This window comes from Rutilus rutilus, assembly GCF_951802725.1.
Source record: "Rutilus rutilus genome assembly, chromosome: 4".
NCBI classification, from domain to species: Eukaryota; Metazoa; Chordata; class Actinopteri; order Cypriniformes; family Leuciscidae; genus Rutilus; species Rutilus rutilus.
Window position 1 is genome coordinate 21,353,162 of NC_140212.1, and position 17,930 is coordinate 21,371,091.

Genomic DNA, 17,930 nt, shown 5'->3' on the forward strand with positions numbered 1-17,930 from the left:
TTGCTTGAGTGAACAAGCTCTACTCTTGTCATTTTGTAGTTTTCGTTGTCTTTGTTTTGATTGTCTAGTCTATGCATGAGCATGCAAAAAGCGCTTCGTAATTGTGTTAACAAGAGGATGACTTTTCATTAGCCATGGAATAGATAGAATGACTGTAGTTTTATTTTATTTTGTAAACCCCACCCACCACATCGAAAGCCTCTATGACGCCAGAGATCCCCAGTTTCTTCCGTCTGACGCCGTGTGGCGCTACTACTGCGCACTGTTTACGGCACAGGAGACAAAGCAGCCAACTCAATTACAACACTGGATCAGCCATACGCTTTACTTAACCATTTCACAGCCGAAACTCACTTAAGTAAACCTCAGGACACAAAGGTAAGCGATACGCATGTCATTAATCGAGTATTTTATTTCGTCTTAGACGCGTGCGTGATTCTGGTTTAGATCCAGTGATCCGGGTAGTTCGACGAGCTTCTCTGTTTTGTGCGACCAGGATCCGGTTCTGCCTCATCAGGTTATGTCCTGTGTGGCCTAACGTAGCCACACCATTGAGTTGTCACTAAGTCAAATATCCTCATTCTAGGTCTTTAAATGGTTCAGTGTAGGCATTTTAAATCACCAAGCAGTCGTTTTTACTAAATAAATAATAAGGAAATACAAGGAAATAAATCGTGTCGGTTATATCGTTATGGCAGGAGAGAAGTGTTTTCCTGTTGTTTTGTCTGCGAGCTAATGCACTAGCCGCTAGCATGTGTTGCTAGAGCTAGCACATACATCTCGTCAGGTCGCGAGAGCGTGTGAGTAGCTCGAGCTTTCACTGCAACTTCCTCGATAGAAACGCCTCAGATTAATTGTACACATTTTTTTATTAAAACTATATGTAGTACAGTATATGGTTGCCCAAGTGTAAAATTTTGGTTATTCGTTTATTTACACCTTTATGTATCGTGACAACTGACAGGAAGCGTTAACGTTATTTATTAGATCCTTTACATTCATAGTTTATTCAGAGAAAACGTGGCTATTGGGTTCCTCTTAAAGTCCAGGATTACAAGCTCTTTAATAAAAATAAAAAAATTCGAAAAAAAAGCAATTCAAGATAGTAGGTATGTGTGAATATTACAGTATAGTTTCCTCCTCTGTGTAGTGCATAATTCATTACTGATGTTTAGGCATCCATAGCAAACCTTATGCAGGTTCACTTAGGGCTGCTGTGTTGAAGGAATTTCCCTTGAGTAGCTCAACATCGCGATATTATCACAATTTTTTGTTATGATTTATAATTTTCAAGATGTGGTCAGCAACCATGAAGGAGATTCAAAAACAAAACATTATTAGCTTATTAATAATCCAAGAAGTCTGATGACACGCAGGAGAATTGCGCAAACCACACAATGCATAAACGTTAAATGACCTGAAACACAGTGCTATAAACAGGGGTAAAACAAAGGAAAATAAACTAGCCATGTGGAAGTAATATGTAACTATAGAAACAAACAGGATATAATCAGTATCCAATGAAACTGAAAATAAACAGAGTGGGGAAACAGGAACTAAAGGAAACAGAACAGAATGTCAAAATAAGGGTCCACATAACAACATAAACCTGACAATACGCTTGTTGGGTTAATGTTAGGCTATATGTGTAACTGTTAGTTCCAATCCTCAAATCTGACTCGACGAGAGGCTTTCTAAGACTGCTGATATTTCTTAATAGTATCAAGCATCAGCACTCACTTTCATGTCTTTTGGCAGAAATGTATGTAAAATCTGTCTCTGGTAGCGCATATAACCCCTAAACTTGGTGATCAACTATGATCATTATAAACTAGTGTTGTCAAAAATATAAATATTTCGATATGTGTCGATGCTGAAATATCAGAAACGATTCCAATTCTCCTTTCTGCAGTATCGATACACCGATACCAGCTGTGCTTTCTTGCTCTCCTCTTCGCCAGGTCTGAAGTTTGGCGTGGGATTGTGCATAATTCTACTAATTTCAGCAGGTTTCGCGCGCACACACACACTAAAGCTGCCTCTGATATAAAAGAGCCAAAATTAGCTATTTTTTGTGGGTTATTAATGTTTCAGGCACCAGCGAGTGTTTGAAATAACTTTCTTCCGATCCGATGGGGATTCTGATCACCGTATGAGGCAGAAATATAATTATATATGCGATGCTAAAGGCTACTTATTTTAATCATTGCAATAATAACTACACATGTTTATGGAAAATACCCAAAGACTGCCTAAAGAACGTAGACAAATCAAATATGATTATAATTGTGTATTAATTTGGTTTCATGTTTTATCTGTCTCTTCCCTCCCTGTGCCTTGTTGATACTGGACTAATGCATCCACATTGGCCTATGTCACACACTCCGGTTAACTTGTATAACGATGGAAGAGATCGCTCAAACCTCCTCACATCGCATAATTTCGTGGAAAATGAATAGAAATGCTCAGAAATGTGATGTAAACATGATATTTTATCAATACTTTTCTAAATGTGTAAGGCTTTGGACTTAAAGGGATGGTTCGGAGTAATTTCAACCTAGGGTCCTTTGCACCATGACCTCGAGCCAAACACCCCCCAGAAGCCTTTTTTCCCTTGGTCGAACATTATTAAAGTTAGAGCTTATTTAGAGATATCAGCCGTATGGCTTAGTGTAGGCGCTAATGGATCCAAGGTTGTATCTCGTAAATTACCCCACTAATAATGGCCGGAATGGTACCAAACTTCTAAAGTAGTACAAATGGGTTCTGTACTCATAAAACGAGGCATTGGAAAGTTTGAGTACCTGTAGAGTAGTATTGCATCCTTCATATCTCCAAAAAGTCTTTAGTTTTATTATATTTATAAAAGAAAGATAGGCTGTACCGAGTCTTTCCGGAAAAAAATGAGCGGCTGGAGGCGTGCCGTGTGGGGCGGTCCTTACGCGCCGATAGCTAACAACACACAGACATTTGAAGCAGTTTTACTCACCGCCTGCGGATCCAACGCGCGACCGTGAACCTTTATCGTTTGGACTGCTCCATCCTTAAGCATTAGATGATCTGCAAATCCGGCGTCGAACTGTTTATAAAACAATCATCGTCGAAATGCAGGGAACAAACAAAGTCCTGTAACTGCAGCGAGCACAGCGCTTTGATGGGCGTACTGCTTTCGCTCTCTCGCGCTGGTCTACGGGTGCGCGCGCGCCCGTAAGTGCCCTTAGGACCCGTATAAGGAAATTCCGCCCCATCTGACGTCACACATGCCCATACTCGAAAAAAACTTTCCGAAACTTGTGACAAACTGGAAGGAGTATTTTTGGCACAGAAATACTCCATCAAACGTACAACTTAATTTTTGAAACTTTGTCCATGTTTAGCATGGGAATCCAACTCTTTGACAGTGTAAAAAACTCAGTATGCATGAAATAGCATTTCACCCCCCCTTTAACAGGCTTTTCCCAAATCACGGAAGTGACCTTGACGTCCGGTTTGGCGTAAAAAGGGTAATTTACGAGATACAGCCTAGGATCCATTAGCGCCTACACTAAGCCATTCGGCTGATATCTCTAAATAAGCTCTAACTTTAATAATGTTCGACCAAGGGAAAAAAAGCTCCTAGCTGTGTTTGGCTCAAGGTCATGGTGCAAAGGACCCTAGGTTGAAATTAATCATTTTGTAATGCTTATTTTGCGATCTAGCTAGCTTTCAGTCATCCAGTGGAATGGTGGGGTTGTGTGCCCTGTTGTTAGCCCTGGCTCGCACAGGCCCGACAGTGGAAATGCAGCCGATCATGCCAATGAAGCTTTGACTCTATGGCTATTCTGTAGACCTGTCAGTGGGTGGCGATAAATGAGTAGGCTATCTGTTGTACATCTTATTAGCGAATCATTGATTCAACTGGTTTGTTAAAAACACAGAATCATTTACAATGAAACTTAATGATTTTCAGGTATTTACAAAACATATATGGTACTTTAAATATGAAAATAGATAATACAGATCATTAATTGGGTAAAAAGAAACATGAAATGATGGGGGAAATAAAATGTATAAATTAATATTAATATATTAATTAATTAATATAAATTTACTTAAGTAATTAATACTGAGACACTTATTTAGGCAAAGAGCACTAATTAATTGTTTAAGATTTGAAGCTTAAAGTTGAGGACTTGCAACTTGACTTGGACATGCCTGTCTTGACTCGTGACTTGAATGCAAAGACTCGAGACTTACTAGTGACCTGCAAAACATTGACTTGTTCCGCCTCTATTCATTTCAATGTTGGGCAGGTCATTCACGTATTATACCTTAATACATAACGCTGGGATACAAGCGTATCCCATTGATGTGCAAAGCAATATGATCATTGTAACTGATCCTAAATATTTATGCACCAGTAGTGCTGGCCATGAATAGTTCTTTTTGAACTATTCATAAAAACTACTGTTTTTGTCAGTGTGTATAGCATGTTTTATCACACAGTACTTTATACTCTTAATTGTATTTTTAATACAATCTTAATGTATTTCTATCTCTTATCTAATTTGCAGATTCTACAAATGAAAACAAGTGATTTACACTATCCTAAATGGAAGTCAATATGTCTGTTGCATCTGGGCTCAGATATAACATGTTAAAGTAAACATCTGGATGGAAGGAAGAGCCACACCCATGACACTTGAACAGTTAAAAAGCTACTTTGAATAGAGAGGTTTTTTGTCACTGCAGAAATTCTTTCTGCAATAATGGACGGAGAGGACAGCCTCTCACAGAAGACTGAGGATGCAAGCCACGAGCATAATGGCTCCAAAGATAACAAGAGAATAGAGGCCAAAGGTACCTGTTTAAAAATCGAAGGGAAAGATGGTTATGTGTTCAAATCATACAGAATTACTCCTCAAGAGACATTGGAAGCAAAACCCCATACCTGTCCCTCTGAGACACTGGTAAAAGACTCTTCTTTGGGTTCTTTGTCATTTGAGGGCGCAGAGGAAGATGGATCTTCTGAGGTCGATGGGCTTTCAACAGAGGATTCACCAGCAGAAATTTTTGAAAAGCACGACTCTCAAACGTCTCCAGCTATTTCAAATAAGAGCCAGAACATTGAAATAAATAATTCAGAAATTGAAACAAGTGTATGTATCAAAGCTGAACCAAATGAAACAGGTGAAATCTCTCAGGATGATGAAAAGTTATCATTTGATGGGGCCTTCGGCCCCTTTGCCACTAGAAGTTATGACGACGATTATGGTAACTTGTTCAGTGGGTACTCAAGTACTCTTTATGACGTCGCAATGGATGCTGTCACACAAAGCCTTCTATCATCCATAAGAAGTCCCCTTAACCCTAGAAAAAAATCTCCTGCTTGGAACCATTTTTTCATATCACCACGTGATAGTACCAAAGCAATCTGTATGTACTGTATGAAAGAGTTCAGCAGGGGTAAAAATGAGAAAGACCTCAGTACTAGTTGTTTAATGAGGCATGTCCGAAGGGCTCATCCCACTGTTCTTCTGCAAGATGGTGATTCATTAAATAATTTGTCCAATTCCTCATCTTTAATACCTCCCAATATATCACCAAACAATGGAGACCTGTCTGTAAGCATCAAGCAAACTACAGACAACCATGCTCCACTGTCCTCCAGTCTAGCTGAGGCCACAGACATAGTGTCCAAAGACTCTTTACAAAAGGTCAAACCAAAAGCAGAAAAGAGTGTTAAGAGTGACTCTAGTGCAGTTCCTTCCCCACATTCCTTTAACAACCATAATGACGATGCCACAGATTTGTTGACTGAATGCCCTGGATCAGCCCCTAAGAGCTCAAGTTCTCGGCGGCGCTCAGCAGTGTGGAAACACTTTTATTTATCCCCTGCTGACAGCTCAAAAGCAGTGTGTATTCACTGCATGAATGAGTTCAGTCGTGGCAAAAATGGGAAAGACTTGGGGACGAGCTGCCTTATTCGCCACATGTGGCGGGCCCATCGAGACATAGTCATTGAAGAAAATGGACAGGGCTCAAGCATTCCTCCGCCTTACACCACTCCGCCAACATTGCTGTCTCGCACACAGGACTCCACAGAGGTCAAAAAGGAATTCCTCTGTATCTCACATCGCCCTGATACCATATCAGATGAAGTGCCCAATGATGACAGTGAGCACATGACTCTTGAAGATGAGGCAAATGATTCTACATATCAGTCTGGACTAGAGTCCTCACTTGATGCATCTTTTAGACTGAAAGGGGAAAATATACCTATGTCATCTTCTCCAGAGGAACACACCGAGGGGCACAGCGTATCCCAAGATCAGAGCTCAGTTTTTCAACAAAACAAGAAAATAATGAAACGGGTGAAATCAGAAGTATGGCATCATTTCATTGTCTCTCCTGTTGACCAACTCAAAGCTTTGTGTCGATATTGTCCCTGTGTGATAAGCCGTGGTAAACGAGGGGACTTTGGCACAAGCTGTTTAATGAGACATTTGATGCGACGGCATCCTGATGTTCTCAAAACCCCAAAAAGCACAAGTGACAAAGTTTCCTCGCCTCGGTCACCTCATTCAACTCCTGCTGCAGAGGATGACATGACGACAAATGCAACGGACAGCCCTGTTGTTGAGAACAAACCACACACCCTGCCTGTTTTCAGTAAAAAGACTTCAAAGCTATGGAATCACTTTTCTATTTCCACTGCGGACCCAACAAAGGTGGTCTGTTTGCACTGTAGCCGCACAATTAGCAGGGGCAAAAAGACAACCAATTTAGGCACTAGTTGCTTATTTAGGCACATGCAGAGATTTCATGGGCATGTGCTTGAAAATAATAGTAATATCTCAGGTGATGTGTCATCTGCTGAAATTCAAGTTAAGCAGGAGCTCATGGACATTTCTACTTATGGGGAGAATGCAGAAAAGTTCAGTGAATGCCACCCAGCTGCCAAAAAAATTACCAAACTCATTGCAGAAATGCTTGCACTGGATCTTCAGCCATCAACTGTAGTGGAAAATCTTGGCCTGAACCGGTTACTGGAATACCTCCAACCACAGTATTCTTTACCTTCCTCATCCTACTTCACCAGCACTGCAATCCCAGAAATGTATGAAAGCGTGAAAGAAGTAGTTCTGACCCACCTAAAGGAGGCCGAAGGTGGAATCATCCATTTCACAACAAGTGTTTGGGTGAGCAGCCAAACTCAAGAGTACTTAATTCTTACAGCCCACTGGGTAACATTTGAGTCTCAAGTTCTGCCTCAGGGTCAAGATTTCCACTGCTCGGCCCTCCTTGGTGTTTCCTCAATTGACTGTGACTACAATGTGCTGAATATACAGAAGCAGCTTGAATACCTTTGGGACACCTGGATTGGTTCCTCAGGCCTTAAAATTGGATTTACTGTAACAGATAATCAAACTATTGGAAGCATACTAGAGAGCAGTGACCACACCACCATGCAGTGTTTTGGTCATAACATAGACCTCATTGTTAACGAAGCCATAAAAAGTCAGAGGATGGTTCAGAACTTGCTTAGTATTGCCCGAAAAATCTGTGAAAGAGTGCATCGTTCTGCTAAAGCAAAGGAGAAGTTGGCAGAGCTGCAAAAAGCTTATCAGTTACCTGAAAACCAGCTGGCTCAGGATGTTCCCTCTAAGTGGAAAACATCATACTTCATGCTTGAGCGATTAGTAGAGCAAAAGAAAGCCATTGATGAGATGTCAATAGAGTGCAATTTCAGGGAACTGATAAGCTGTGACCAGTGGGAAGTCATGCAATCGGTCTGCAATGCTCTTAAGCCTTTTGAGGTAGCCTGCAGGGAGATGAGCAATCGCACTGCAACACTAGGTCAGGTCATTCCACTCATTCACATACTCAACCGAAAGATAGATATGCTTTTTGATGAGACAATGGGTATTGATAATATGCTGAAGTCTTTGAAGGAGGCAATGGTGACTAGAATGTCCCCTACACTTCATGACCCCAGGTACATATGGGCAACCATGTTGGACCCGAGGTATAAGACCTCCCTCTTCACTGAGGAAGAAGCAGAGCAGTGTAAGCATGATCTCATACAAGAGCTCGAGGTGTCTGCATCTAATTCTGTGGAGACTAAGCCACCACTGTCAAATGGATGTAGTGAAATACCAGCTTCATCAAACAGCTTGGCCTCAAACAAAGAGAACCTCTGGGCTCTTATGGATGACATTAGACAAAAAATCAAGCAAGAGGAGAGACCAAAATCATTGGAGCTTGCTGTGCTGGAGTATTTGGAGGAAGACATTCTTGACCAGAGTTGTGATCCTCTGGATTATTGGAACCTGAAGAAGTTACTGTGGCCTGACCTTGCCAAAGTAGCTGTACGCTATGTGGGTTGTCCACCCAGCATTGTACCAGCAGACACACTTTTTAGCACATCAAGCATCAACTGTGCTCTGAATCAGTCCAGACCATTGCTAGAAAATCTTGAAGGACTTCTATTTTTAAAGGTCAACCTTCCTTTGATATATTTTCAGTACTGATGTTCATGTATTTATATTTGCAAGGATGTTTCTTAGTCTCTGATGAACTCTGATGACCACTCGAGTAACTTTTCTGAGAAGGCTTAATTAACCACAATTAATTTGCGGTTCATATTCAATACACAAGAGCATCTGAATATTTAACTTAATAAAAGACTGCTTTGAGTACTACTGTTGAGTACACTTGATAACTGGAGTCTTATTCCTGGTGAAAAGTGTTTTCAGGGAGGGAGGGTTATTTAGTTATAGGGGTAGTTATTGTTTGTTGCTGTACTGATTCTTTTTATTTTATAAAATGTATCTTTGTCTTCTCTCTCCTTGTGCCTTATACAAACTACTTCAGGTCAACATGCTGTAAATATTAATTGATGTGCAAAAGCAAGTCGTAGTCTTCTGATTTTAATGATTTTATAAAATTGAAACTACATGCTGAATACTGTTTTTATATAAATACATGACCCAAAATAAATGCTGTGACTGAGAGATGTTTTAAATGTATTTTATTTAATTCTTTTATTGTGATTTTTGTGGCTCATGGTACTGTTATAAAAAAAAATTTTTTTGCTGATGATCATTTTGTTTGTATTTGTTAAAAAATGTACATAATGCTGTACTTTCAGGTTGAAATCTATTTGAAAATTTGTCTCAAGCACAAATCTTTTTTTTATATAAATCTAAAGGGTTAAATTATGGGACGTCAAAGAAGTGTACTGTACATTTTATAAATAATTTCCAAAATATAATTTGATAGAGGAAAAATTCAAACTGGAATAATTTAGTTTTTTTTTTTTTTTTTGTGGTAATTTGTAAATAAAACTTTACACTTTGAAACCATGTTGCTTTTAAATTTGTTATTGTTTCAGGTCATGTTATTTTTCTTCTTGTATTTATTGTCACTGGATGCAGATATTTCTCAAATTTGGATGATCTTGCTAAATCTATTCTACATCTATTCTAATTCTAATCCAAACTGGAAAGAAATGTGGCAGTGTAATAGGGGAGGAAAAGGGGTATATTATTTTGGCCTTTGTTGAGGAGGACAGTCTGACTGAAAATCTGTATGACTTTCATTCTTCTATGAAACATTAAAAAAATATATTTTTTTGTCCATTTAGTGGATGTAAATGGTCTCCAAAATGGTTTTGTGACTAACATTCTTAAAAATATCTTTTGTGTTCTGCAGAAGAAATTAATGCATGTTTGGAATGACACTAGGGTGAGTATATGAGAAAAAAAAATTTAAATGGGGAACTATCCCTATAAGTATTTATAAATCCAGATTTACATTATCATTCATGCAAAAGATACAGTTGAGACAAACCACTGGGAGGCATAGTAATTGCATGTTAAAAAAACAAACATTTTGAGCAGATAACTGCCATTGCAAAAACCTGCTTGAGCAGCCTCAATAAATATCAGAAAACCCTTTTTTAGGGCAGTTAAAAATGTTTAATTAAACCACAGTGAAGAGTGTTAAACTGCACTAACAATAAACTTAGGAATGTTCCCCTCAGTAAAACAGACTAGCAACAGAATTCAGATAACCACTTTTGTAAACATTTATTGGTCTTTTGGAAAAATTGTATTCAGTTTATTGTCAATTTCACTCCAAAGCTTTCGTTATCTAGGTTCATTATTTAAATGTCTTTCTAGAAGCACAAGTTTGTCATTTAGCTTGATTTTGAGAGGTGGAAAGTGGGACATCTCAAATGCAAGGCTTTGGTATCCTGGGATGAAGACCAAAGGGTTGTGAGAGTCTTTGAGTAGCAATATCTTGGTTGCATTCGCTTCCATTAACAGGTGTGTATACGTTTTCATAACTGGATCTTCAAGGGTCAAATCCTCATTTTTGTCATATCTAGGAAATTAAAGGAAAAACATTGACAAATCATGCATTGCACATAATTATCAAATTATCTTTGATAGTTTGATGGTCACACACCTCCAGTTACTATTTAGCTCCAGAAACCGTGAGACTCCCGTTTGTGCAGCAAGTACATCGATGTGTAATAACACATCTGTGTGGCAAGTATGCAACTTAATGAGATTGCTTGGATTGCAATAATAATTCAATATTAAATGAGCAATCAAAATCAACTTACTTGCTGTTGCTGGCTTTAATCTATGTAGCTCCTGCATTGCTTTCCCTCCTGGGTAGTTGTGATGGGAAACATACAGAGAAACACTTGTGTATACTCCATTTAACAGCAAATGTCCTACCACAACTACGGAGCCAATTTTATACATCCATGACTTGTGGTAGTTCTTCAAACTGTAACAAAACAAAAAAGAAAGTATAAACATTTGTTCAAATGAAATACTGTAGGGTTGAATATTAAGGAAGACATTTGCTCTTCCATTCCAAAAGAAGAGGGTCTGCTAATTATAACACATTAAGTACAGCAAGGCAGCTGTTTAAATGTCTCAGATTTGGTTTTAATCACATGGCAAAGGAAAGCAACAAACAAACAAAAAGATTGCAACCAATGATCAAACTCTTCTCTCTTCTCATGCTCATGAATTCTGCTACTCTATCTCTACCAGAGCTTCCTGTAAAACTGGGTTTCAAGGACAAATTTTACTTTTTTCAATACATTTCTATTGTTGGTATGCTAAGCAAGTAGCCAGATGGTGGTGATATAAACAGTATATGAGCAATTCATTTACAATACCTTATATTATTCAAATCTGATAATAATAATAGTCAAATCTGATACTAATAAATACACAGCATATTTTTGCAAAATGCTGTCTTGGCATTATATACATATTGTACCTTAGACTATCCTGTAATGCATGAAACGTCACTATATCATCATTTGCCAATACAGGCATATTTATTGAAAATAAGCTGAATGAGCAGCGCAGGACCAATAAGAGCAAAACAGCCTAATCTAAAAAGAATATCAAGTAAAAGTAAAAACATATTATAACATATAACATATACGAGGAGTTGTGTTAACTGAAAATTGTCCATCATTTACTGAAATATAAAAAACACTGATGAATGTAAGAAACACTGATGGATAATTTCAAATGCTTTGTGACAGAAGAAGAAAAAAAACTAACAGTAACACTTTACAATAAGGTCTCATTGGTTAACATTAATCTATTAACTAAAATTAACTAACAATGAGCAATACACTTGTTACAGTATTTATTCATCGTTGTTAACATTAGTCAATAAAAATGTAACTGTTCATTGTTTCTTCGTGTTAGTTCAGTGCATTAACTAATGTTAACAAATACAACTTTTGATTTTAATAATGTATTAGTAAATGTTGATATTAACATTAGCTAAGATTAACAAATGCTGTAAAAGTATTGTTCATTCTTAGTTAATGTAACTAATGCAGTTAACTAATGTTAATAAATGAAGCCTTATTGTAAAGTATTACCAAACGAACAAAACGTCTTTTTTATTGTCATCTTTACAAGGTGCATAGGCTTTTTATTTCAATTTTTGGTCGAATTAGTTATTCATCTAATTAGCAGTAATGCAACAGGTTTTTTTACGGATCTCACTTTTTTTGTGCATGATCAGAAAAGGAATCTCCAAGTTTTTAATGACAGCATGATTGGATCTGCTCCATCTACAATGATCCTTTTGAAATCAGATTCTAAATTAAAATAGCACTGTCACCGGATCATCATGATGGCAATACAGACACTTCATTGATTCTTAATGCGAGCGAAATGTGAAGCCATACACATGTCGTATTAAGTGCAAGAAAGAGACTTTTCTTTTCATTATTCTTTTCCTTGTGAAGCTGCTTTGATACTATATGTGATGTACAAAGCACTATAAGTAAAACTGAATTGAATGACTGTGAAACAAATGCACTTTAATTGGGTCATGAAATGCAGTTTCAGATTTTTATACTGTTTCTCAAGGTTAGCGTATAAAGTTAAGGTTTTTTGAACTACGAAAATGGTACGATATTTGTAAAAATTATCATTGTCCATCCTCACTTGTGCGTGGCAAAAAATAAATATACTTAGCAGTGTTGCCTCAGAAAACAAAATACTTGGCACTGTCATCTTTCAATAAAAGATATTTTGAAAAAAACATGTTGAGAATAATCTCCCGATTTCATATCCATGCGTTTCAGGATGGTAGAAAAGGATAATTCAAATTTTAAACTAGAGAGTTAGTTTCGATTTCTGAAAATTGCAGTATGTTTTATTGTAGAGTAACCACTTAAATGTTGTAATTATCAAGAAAATTGATTCTCCAGTTCATGACCCCGTTAACAGCTACTGTCAAAACGTGTTCAGCTTACATGAAGGAACAACCGCAGGCAGCAATCATGTTGAACACGGGGAAGGTGTAGATGATAAAGCGGAGCTCCTTGTGGGGCAGAAAAGAGTACAGCAGAATGAAGCCTACGGTTACGATGAGCAGTTTTCTTGTCCGTCTGTCCAATAGGCCGAGTGGGATGAAAAGTATTGTGCTGCCGAGAGCTCGAGGGAGAGCAGAGTAAAAGTACCACAGAAAAGGGAAAGTTTGAGGCACAGAAGAAGTCAAGGAAATATACCAAATTTTAACAGGAGACAGAAGCATGCAGAAATACTTTTCTTTTCTTTTTTTTTTTTTTAAATTATCCTAGTGAAAAAAAACCTATACCAAAAGCATTTATTTCATACTAAGTATACTACAAATCCATTAACATATTTACTGACATATCGCTAGAGACTTACTGATATAAATATTGTAATTAAACTTTATTTGGAGAACTTATTTATTGCACAATGCACATTTCTTAATATTAAAGGTTGTATCAGTGATTTCAGGCCCCCCAAAAAAAAGATCAGATTCATCTAATCTTTCCTAACGATCCGCTAGCTGCCCGCCCCATAAGCATGCCGTCAAAAAAACACATCTCTGTAGACAGCCTAGGCTCTGAGATCTGCACACAAAAACAACTGGTTTCACCACCACTCAAAACCAAAACAAATAGTGTTCCAACCAATCACCGACAGGGGTGGGTGTTGTGAGGTTTTGAGCCAGCTTCTTCTTCAGCTCCGACTTCGCATGCAGCCGTACACGAGCACAAAACCTCACAACACCCACCCCCTGTCGGTGATTGGTTGGAACACTATTTGTTTTGGTTTTGAGTGGTTGGTGAAACCAATTATTTTTGTGTGGGACAATCTCACGTTGCTCCATGCTGAAGTTTGCAAAAGGATATTCCCCAGTTGGAGCTTTTATTCATAACTGTGTTGTACCACAGTACCTGACCCTCAGGCCAGAGCAGCTTATTCCAGAAAACACTGTCAACCATGACAGTGAGACCTACAAAAGAAATCAAACACACTTTAGTCTGTGTCCACGCTTTGATGAGAAATACAACATCCGAACATAGAAAAGTCTAAATTTAGTGTGTAGGCTAGTAAAAAGTAGACAAAATATTGATAGAATTAACAGAATATATGCATCACTGACCCAAAGATAAAACACCAGCAGGTATGGCATGGTAAAGCAGCTGCAGAAAATGGAGTTTCCTGCTCAGGAGTGACATCAACAACATCAGGCCAAAGAGGAGACACAATTCAGAGCGGAACACAATGATGGCCAAAGCAGAGAGCCAAATGAAGGAACCGTGTCTCTGGGCCAGCCAAGATGTGAACGCCAGCAGAGCTATTCAATAAAACACAATTTGGAGAAACTTTGGTATGCTTAAAGTGCAGAGTAAGGCACACATATTAATAGAAAAGGATGTTGTTACAATGCCATTTTTATGAATATGATTCTTATGGTGTTGTTTTAGCCACATACTGCAAAGGTTTTGGATTGACAACCACATAAGCTCAGTCGATTACCTTAAAGGGATAGTTCACCCAAAAATTTAAATTAGCCCATGATTTACTCGCCCTAAAGTCATCCTAGGGGTATATGACTTTCTTCTTTCAGACGAATACAATCGGAGTAATATTAAAAAATGTCTTGGCTCTTCCAAGCTTTATAATGGCAGCGAATGGCTGTTTCTGTTTTGAAGTCCATAAAAATGCATCTATCCATCATAAAAGTGCATCTCTCCATCATAAAAGTGTTCCACAAGGCTCCGGGGGGTTAATAAAGGCCTTCTGAAGTGAAGCGATGTGTTTGTGTGAGAAAAATATTAATATTTAACATTACAAAGCACAATTCTAGCTTCCAGCCAAACGGCCATACGCAGTTTACTTGCGCCTAAAGCGCAACTTATGATGTCAGGAGTAGTGTAGTGCATCATGATGTAGCGTAAATATCATCAGTACATCGCATTACTCGCATAAGTTGCGCTTAGACTTAAGTCGAATCTGTATGTTCGTTTGGCCGGAAGCTAGTTATTTTACTTTATAAAGTTTTAAATATAGATATTTTTCTTACACAAACTCACTTCAGAAGATCTTTATTAACCCCCCAGAGCCATGTGGAGCACTTTTATGATGGAGAGATGCACTTTTATGATGGATAGATGCATTTTTATGGACTTCAAAACAGAAACAGCCATTCACTGCCATTATAAAGCTTGGAAGAGCCAGGACATTTTTTAATATAACTCCGATTGTATTCGTCTGAAAGAAGAATGTCATATACACCTAGAATGACTTGAGGGTGAGTAAATCATGGGCTAATTTTCATTTTTGGGTGAACTATCCCTTTAACAAACAATTACTATCATAATACAGTAAATATTGTACTCAAAGCCTAACGAAGGACAATGACAATTCACGCAATTAGCAGTAAACACAAATGTGTTATATAAAGTCATGTTGCTTTAGCTTTGTTTTTTAAACAAAAGAATGAAATGGCTCCTAGCAAACTCTAAATATTGCTCCATGATTTTGGCCAAACTCTACCTAAGAACCTGGTTGTGTGTTATATGCAGACTGTACCTAAAGGAAAAACGATCACATTTGGGAGGGTTCTGGAACTGTAAAACATCAGATGGAACTGACTAGCGCAGATGAAGCAGAACAGACTGGCCACCATTGACCCAAACTGCCTCCGGACCTCTCTCTGCATCTGCCATAGTGACAGAATCACACATAGTCCAAGAACTCCTCTCACTGCGGAACAGAGAACAACAAAGTTGATGAAACTGAAACAAAAACAATGTTAAGCTACAATATCAGATATACCTAGGATTTGAGTGTAAAACTTTGGTGCTTGCAGGAGGGCAAGCACACACTTCATTGGTGCACTGAGTGCTGATATGAACAGGGGTCCAAGAAACGTCCGTGGAACCACACCAGGAAACTCATGATGATCATACTGGAGAAACCGTAATAACAAGGAATTAATAGAGACTTGATGCACATCCAAATTCACGTACTTATGCACTATTCTACACCATTTTGTAGAATAAATAGAGTGAGTAGTGCATTCAACATCACACTGAAAAAAAAAAGTGTGGAATGTTGTAGTATTTGTTTGTATTATATACATGTCCAAATATACTTATTAGACCCACATGAGGAAAGTAGAAAGTTGTATCATTTTGGACATAACTTTAGTCCTCATGTGGGTCTAATAAGTCGTCAATGTACTACACTGCAATAGTTATTTGGACATGTATACAAACAAGTCTCTGGACATGTTCCACTGTAATACCATGATCTTCTATTCAAATAACGTACACTGTACACATATGGTATATGAATATTATATCCTATCTAGAGCATATTACAATCTGATAGTACCATGTAGGTTAGCCTTCCTCCATAGTACTTTTCACGGAACTCTTTCACTAAACTGTTCAAAATCCATCTGTAACCTTACTATTATATGTAATCAAAAATCACGAGCGTCTTGAGCTTCACGCTCTAAAACACAACTTATCAAACAGAACACAACCCAGAAAAAGCGTCGCTTACGAGCTTAAGTTACCTGTTCAAATTCAAATCCGTGATACAGAACATCGTGAATTGCTTGTAAATTAAAACTTTCTTCAACTTTAGTGTAGGGACAGGTAAACAAATGTAGAAATACAACACCGATCATAAAAATTAGAAGACGATGCTCATTCACCGCTTCCTTCCGCGCCATCGTAGCGCGTGTAATGTATACACGTCCTTCAGCGCGTGCGCAGACGTCTGAGCTTTAGAAATGAGTGGGTAGAATAGAATTTAGACAGCAAAGCAAGTTCTGAAATGGGCGGGGCTTATAGCAGACCGAAGGTTTTCTGTGATTGATCCGGTATGTTGGATCTAAATATATATTTAACTCTTTGTTTTTGTATTCAATTCAGTGAATATTAAGATTAGACAATTTCATTAGTCAGATGTATATAGAGTGAAAATCCCGAAAGACTAATTTGCCTGTGATTCCCTCGAGATTTTCCTATGGGTTTTTATTAATGTTTTTTTTTTTTTTTTTATGAGTAAAATAAGGTATTGTAGTTTTTGTTCTACAACGTAAATTGCACACACCCATGTAGAAAACGCAATTTTTGAAGCTGTTACCTATTTTAAAATATAATTTTTATTAAAAACAATAATATTGTTTCTAGTAAGTAAAAACATTTGAAGTGTGAGTGTGTGTTTTTGCAGCGTTGAGCAATTTAGCCAATCACAGACACGTCTGTTGATTTCTTGACCGCAATGGCGAATCAGAGGTGGTTAAATTATAAACCACTCAAAGCCGGAGTTTTTGTCCAGTAGCTGGTTTGCACATGACGTTTCTGCTGATTTTCTACATAGGTAGCACTATCTTTTTTTATTATAATTAAATGCCAATCACACTGAAAATAATAAACATGACAATAGTCTAACACATAGTATAAAAACAAAATAAACTGAACAAATACAACAAAAAATTGTAAAATATACAGTAGGCTATGATATATAATAATACAAGTTTAAAAAAGGGGGGGGGGGGTAATTAATATAAACAGAAAAGGGAACAGGTATGAGATCGTCATATAAATTGCATAAAAGCTTCACATAGAGACCTAGTGCGTTTTGCTTTACTATTTTTCAACCCAAGTTGCCAAGCAACTCAATATAATTTTTCATATCTATCTGAAATAACAAAAAGTTGGTTTTTCCTTTAGCACATTTTTGTTTATTATTACCAAGATTGACAATAAAGGCCACATTTAATCTTTGTCTATTAAAATAAAAATTAAAAATACACCTTTTTCAGAAAAGTATACTTTCATGCATTTACAAAGGAAACAAATCTATCCAAAACATTTAGTTATAAATGCAATTAAAAACTAAGTGGACAACAATTTCTTTCTCAGTCCAACAGAAATCACATTTAACATCTACATCAGTACTAAAAAACATAGGAAGCACTATCACAAACTCAAAATGCCTATGTTTTGCGTCATTTATGGTTATTCAAATCGATCAAACAAGAAAACACAAGGAGCTTTTATTGTTTACGTAACTTTTATCGTTTTGTAACTTTAAAAGTTGTTGCCTTTA

The 17,930-nt window shown here is 37.5% G+C and overlaps 2 protein-coding genes across 2 annotated transcripts; one reads left to right on the plus strand and one right to left on the minus strand.

The window, feature by feature from the left end:
• Positions 1–188: 188 nt before the first annotated feature.
• Positions 189–9,344, plus strand: zbed4 (zinc finger, BED-type containing 4). The gene is made up of 2 exons (XM_084407387.1): positions 189–378; positions 4,554–9,344. Exon 2 carries the CDS (start codon positions 4,749–4,751, stop codon positions 8,511–8,513), a length of 3,765 nt encoding a protein of 1,254 aa, XP_084263513.1. The 5' UTR covers positions 189–378; positions 4,554–4,748; the 3' UTR covers positions 8,514–9,344.
• Positions 9,345–10,048: 704 nt separating this feature from the next.
• alg12 (ALG12 alpha-1,6-mannosyltransferase) lies at positions 10,049–16,574 on the minus strand. The gene is made up of 9 exons (XM_084407388.1): positions 16,387–16,574; positions 15,639–15,771; positions 15,393–15,566; positions 13,960–14,154; positions 13,705–13,809; positions 12,797–13,019; positions 10,616–10,785; positions 10,456–10,531; positions 10,049–10,371 (listed from the first exon to the last, which is right to left on the minus strand). Exons 1-9 carry the CDS (start codon positions 16,543–16,545, stop codon positions 10,134–10,136), a joined length of 1,473 nt encoding a protein of 490 aa, XP_084263514.1. The 5' UTR covers positions 16,546–16,574; the 3' UTR covers positions 10,049–10,133.
• Positions 16,575–17,930: the final 1,356 nt, after the last annotated feature.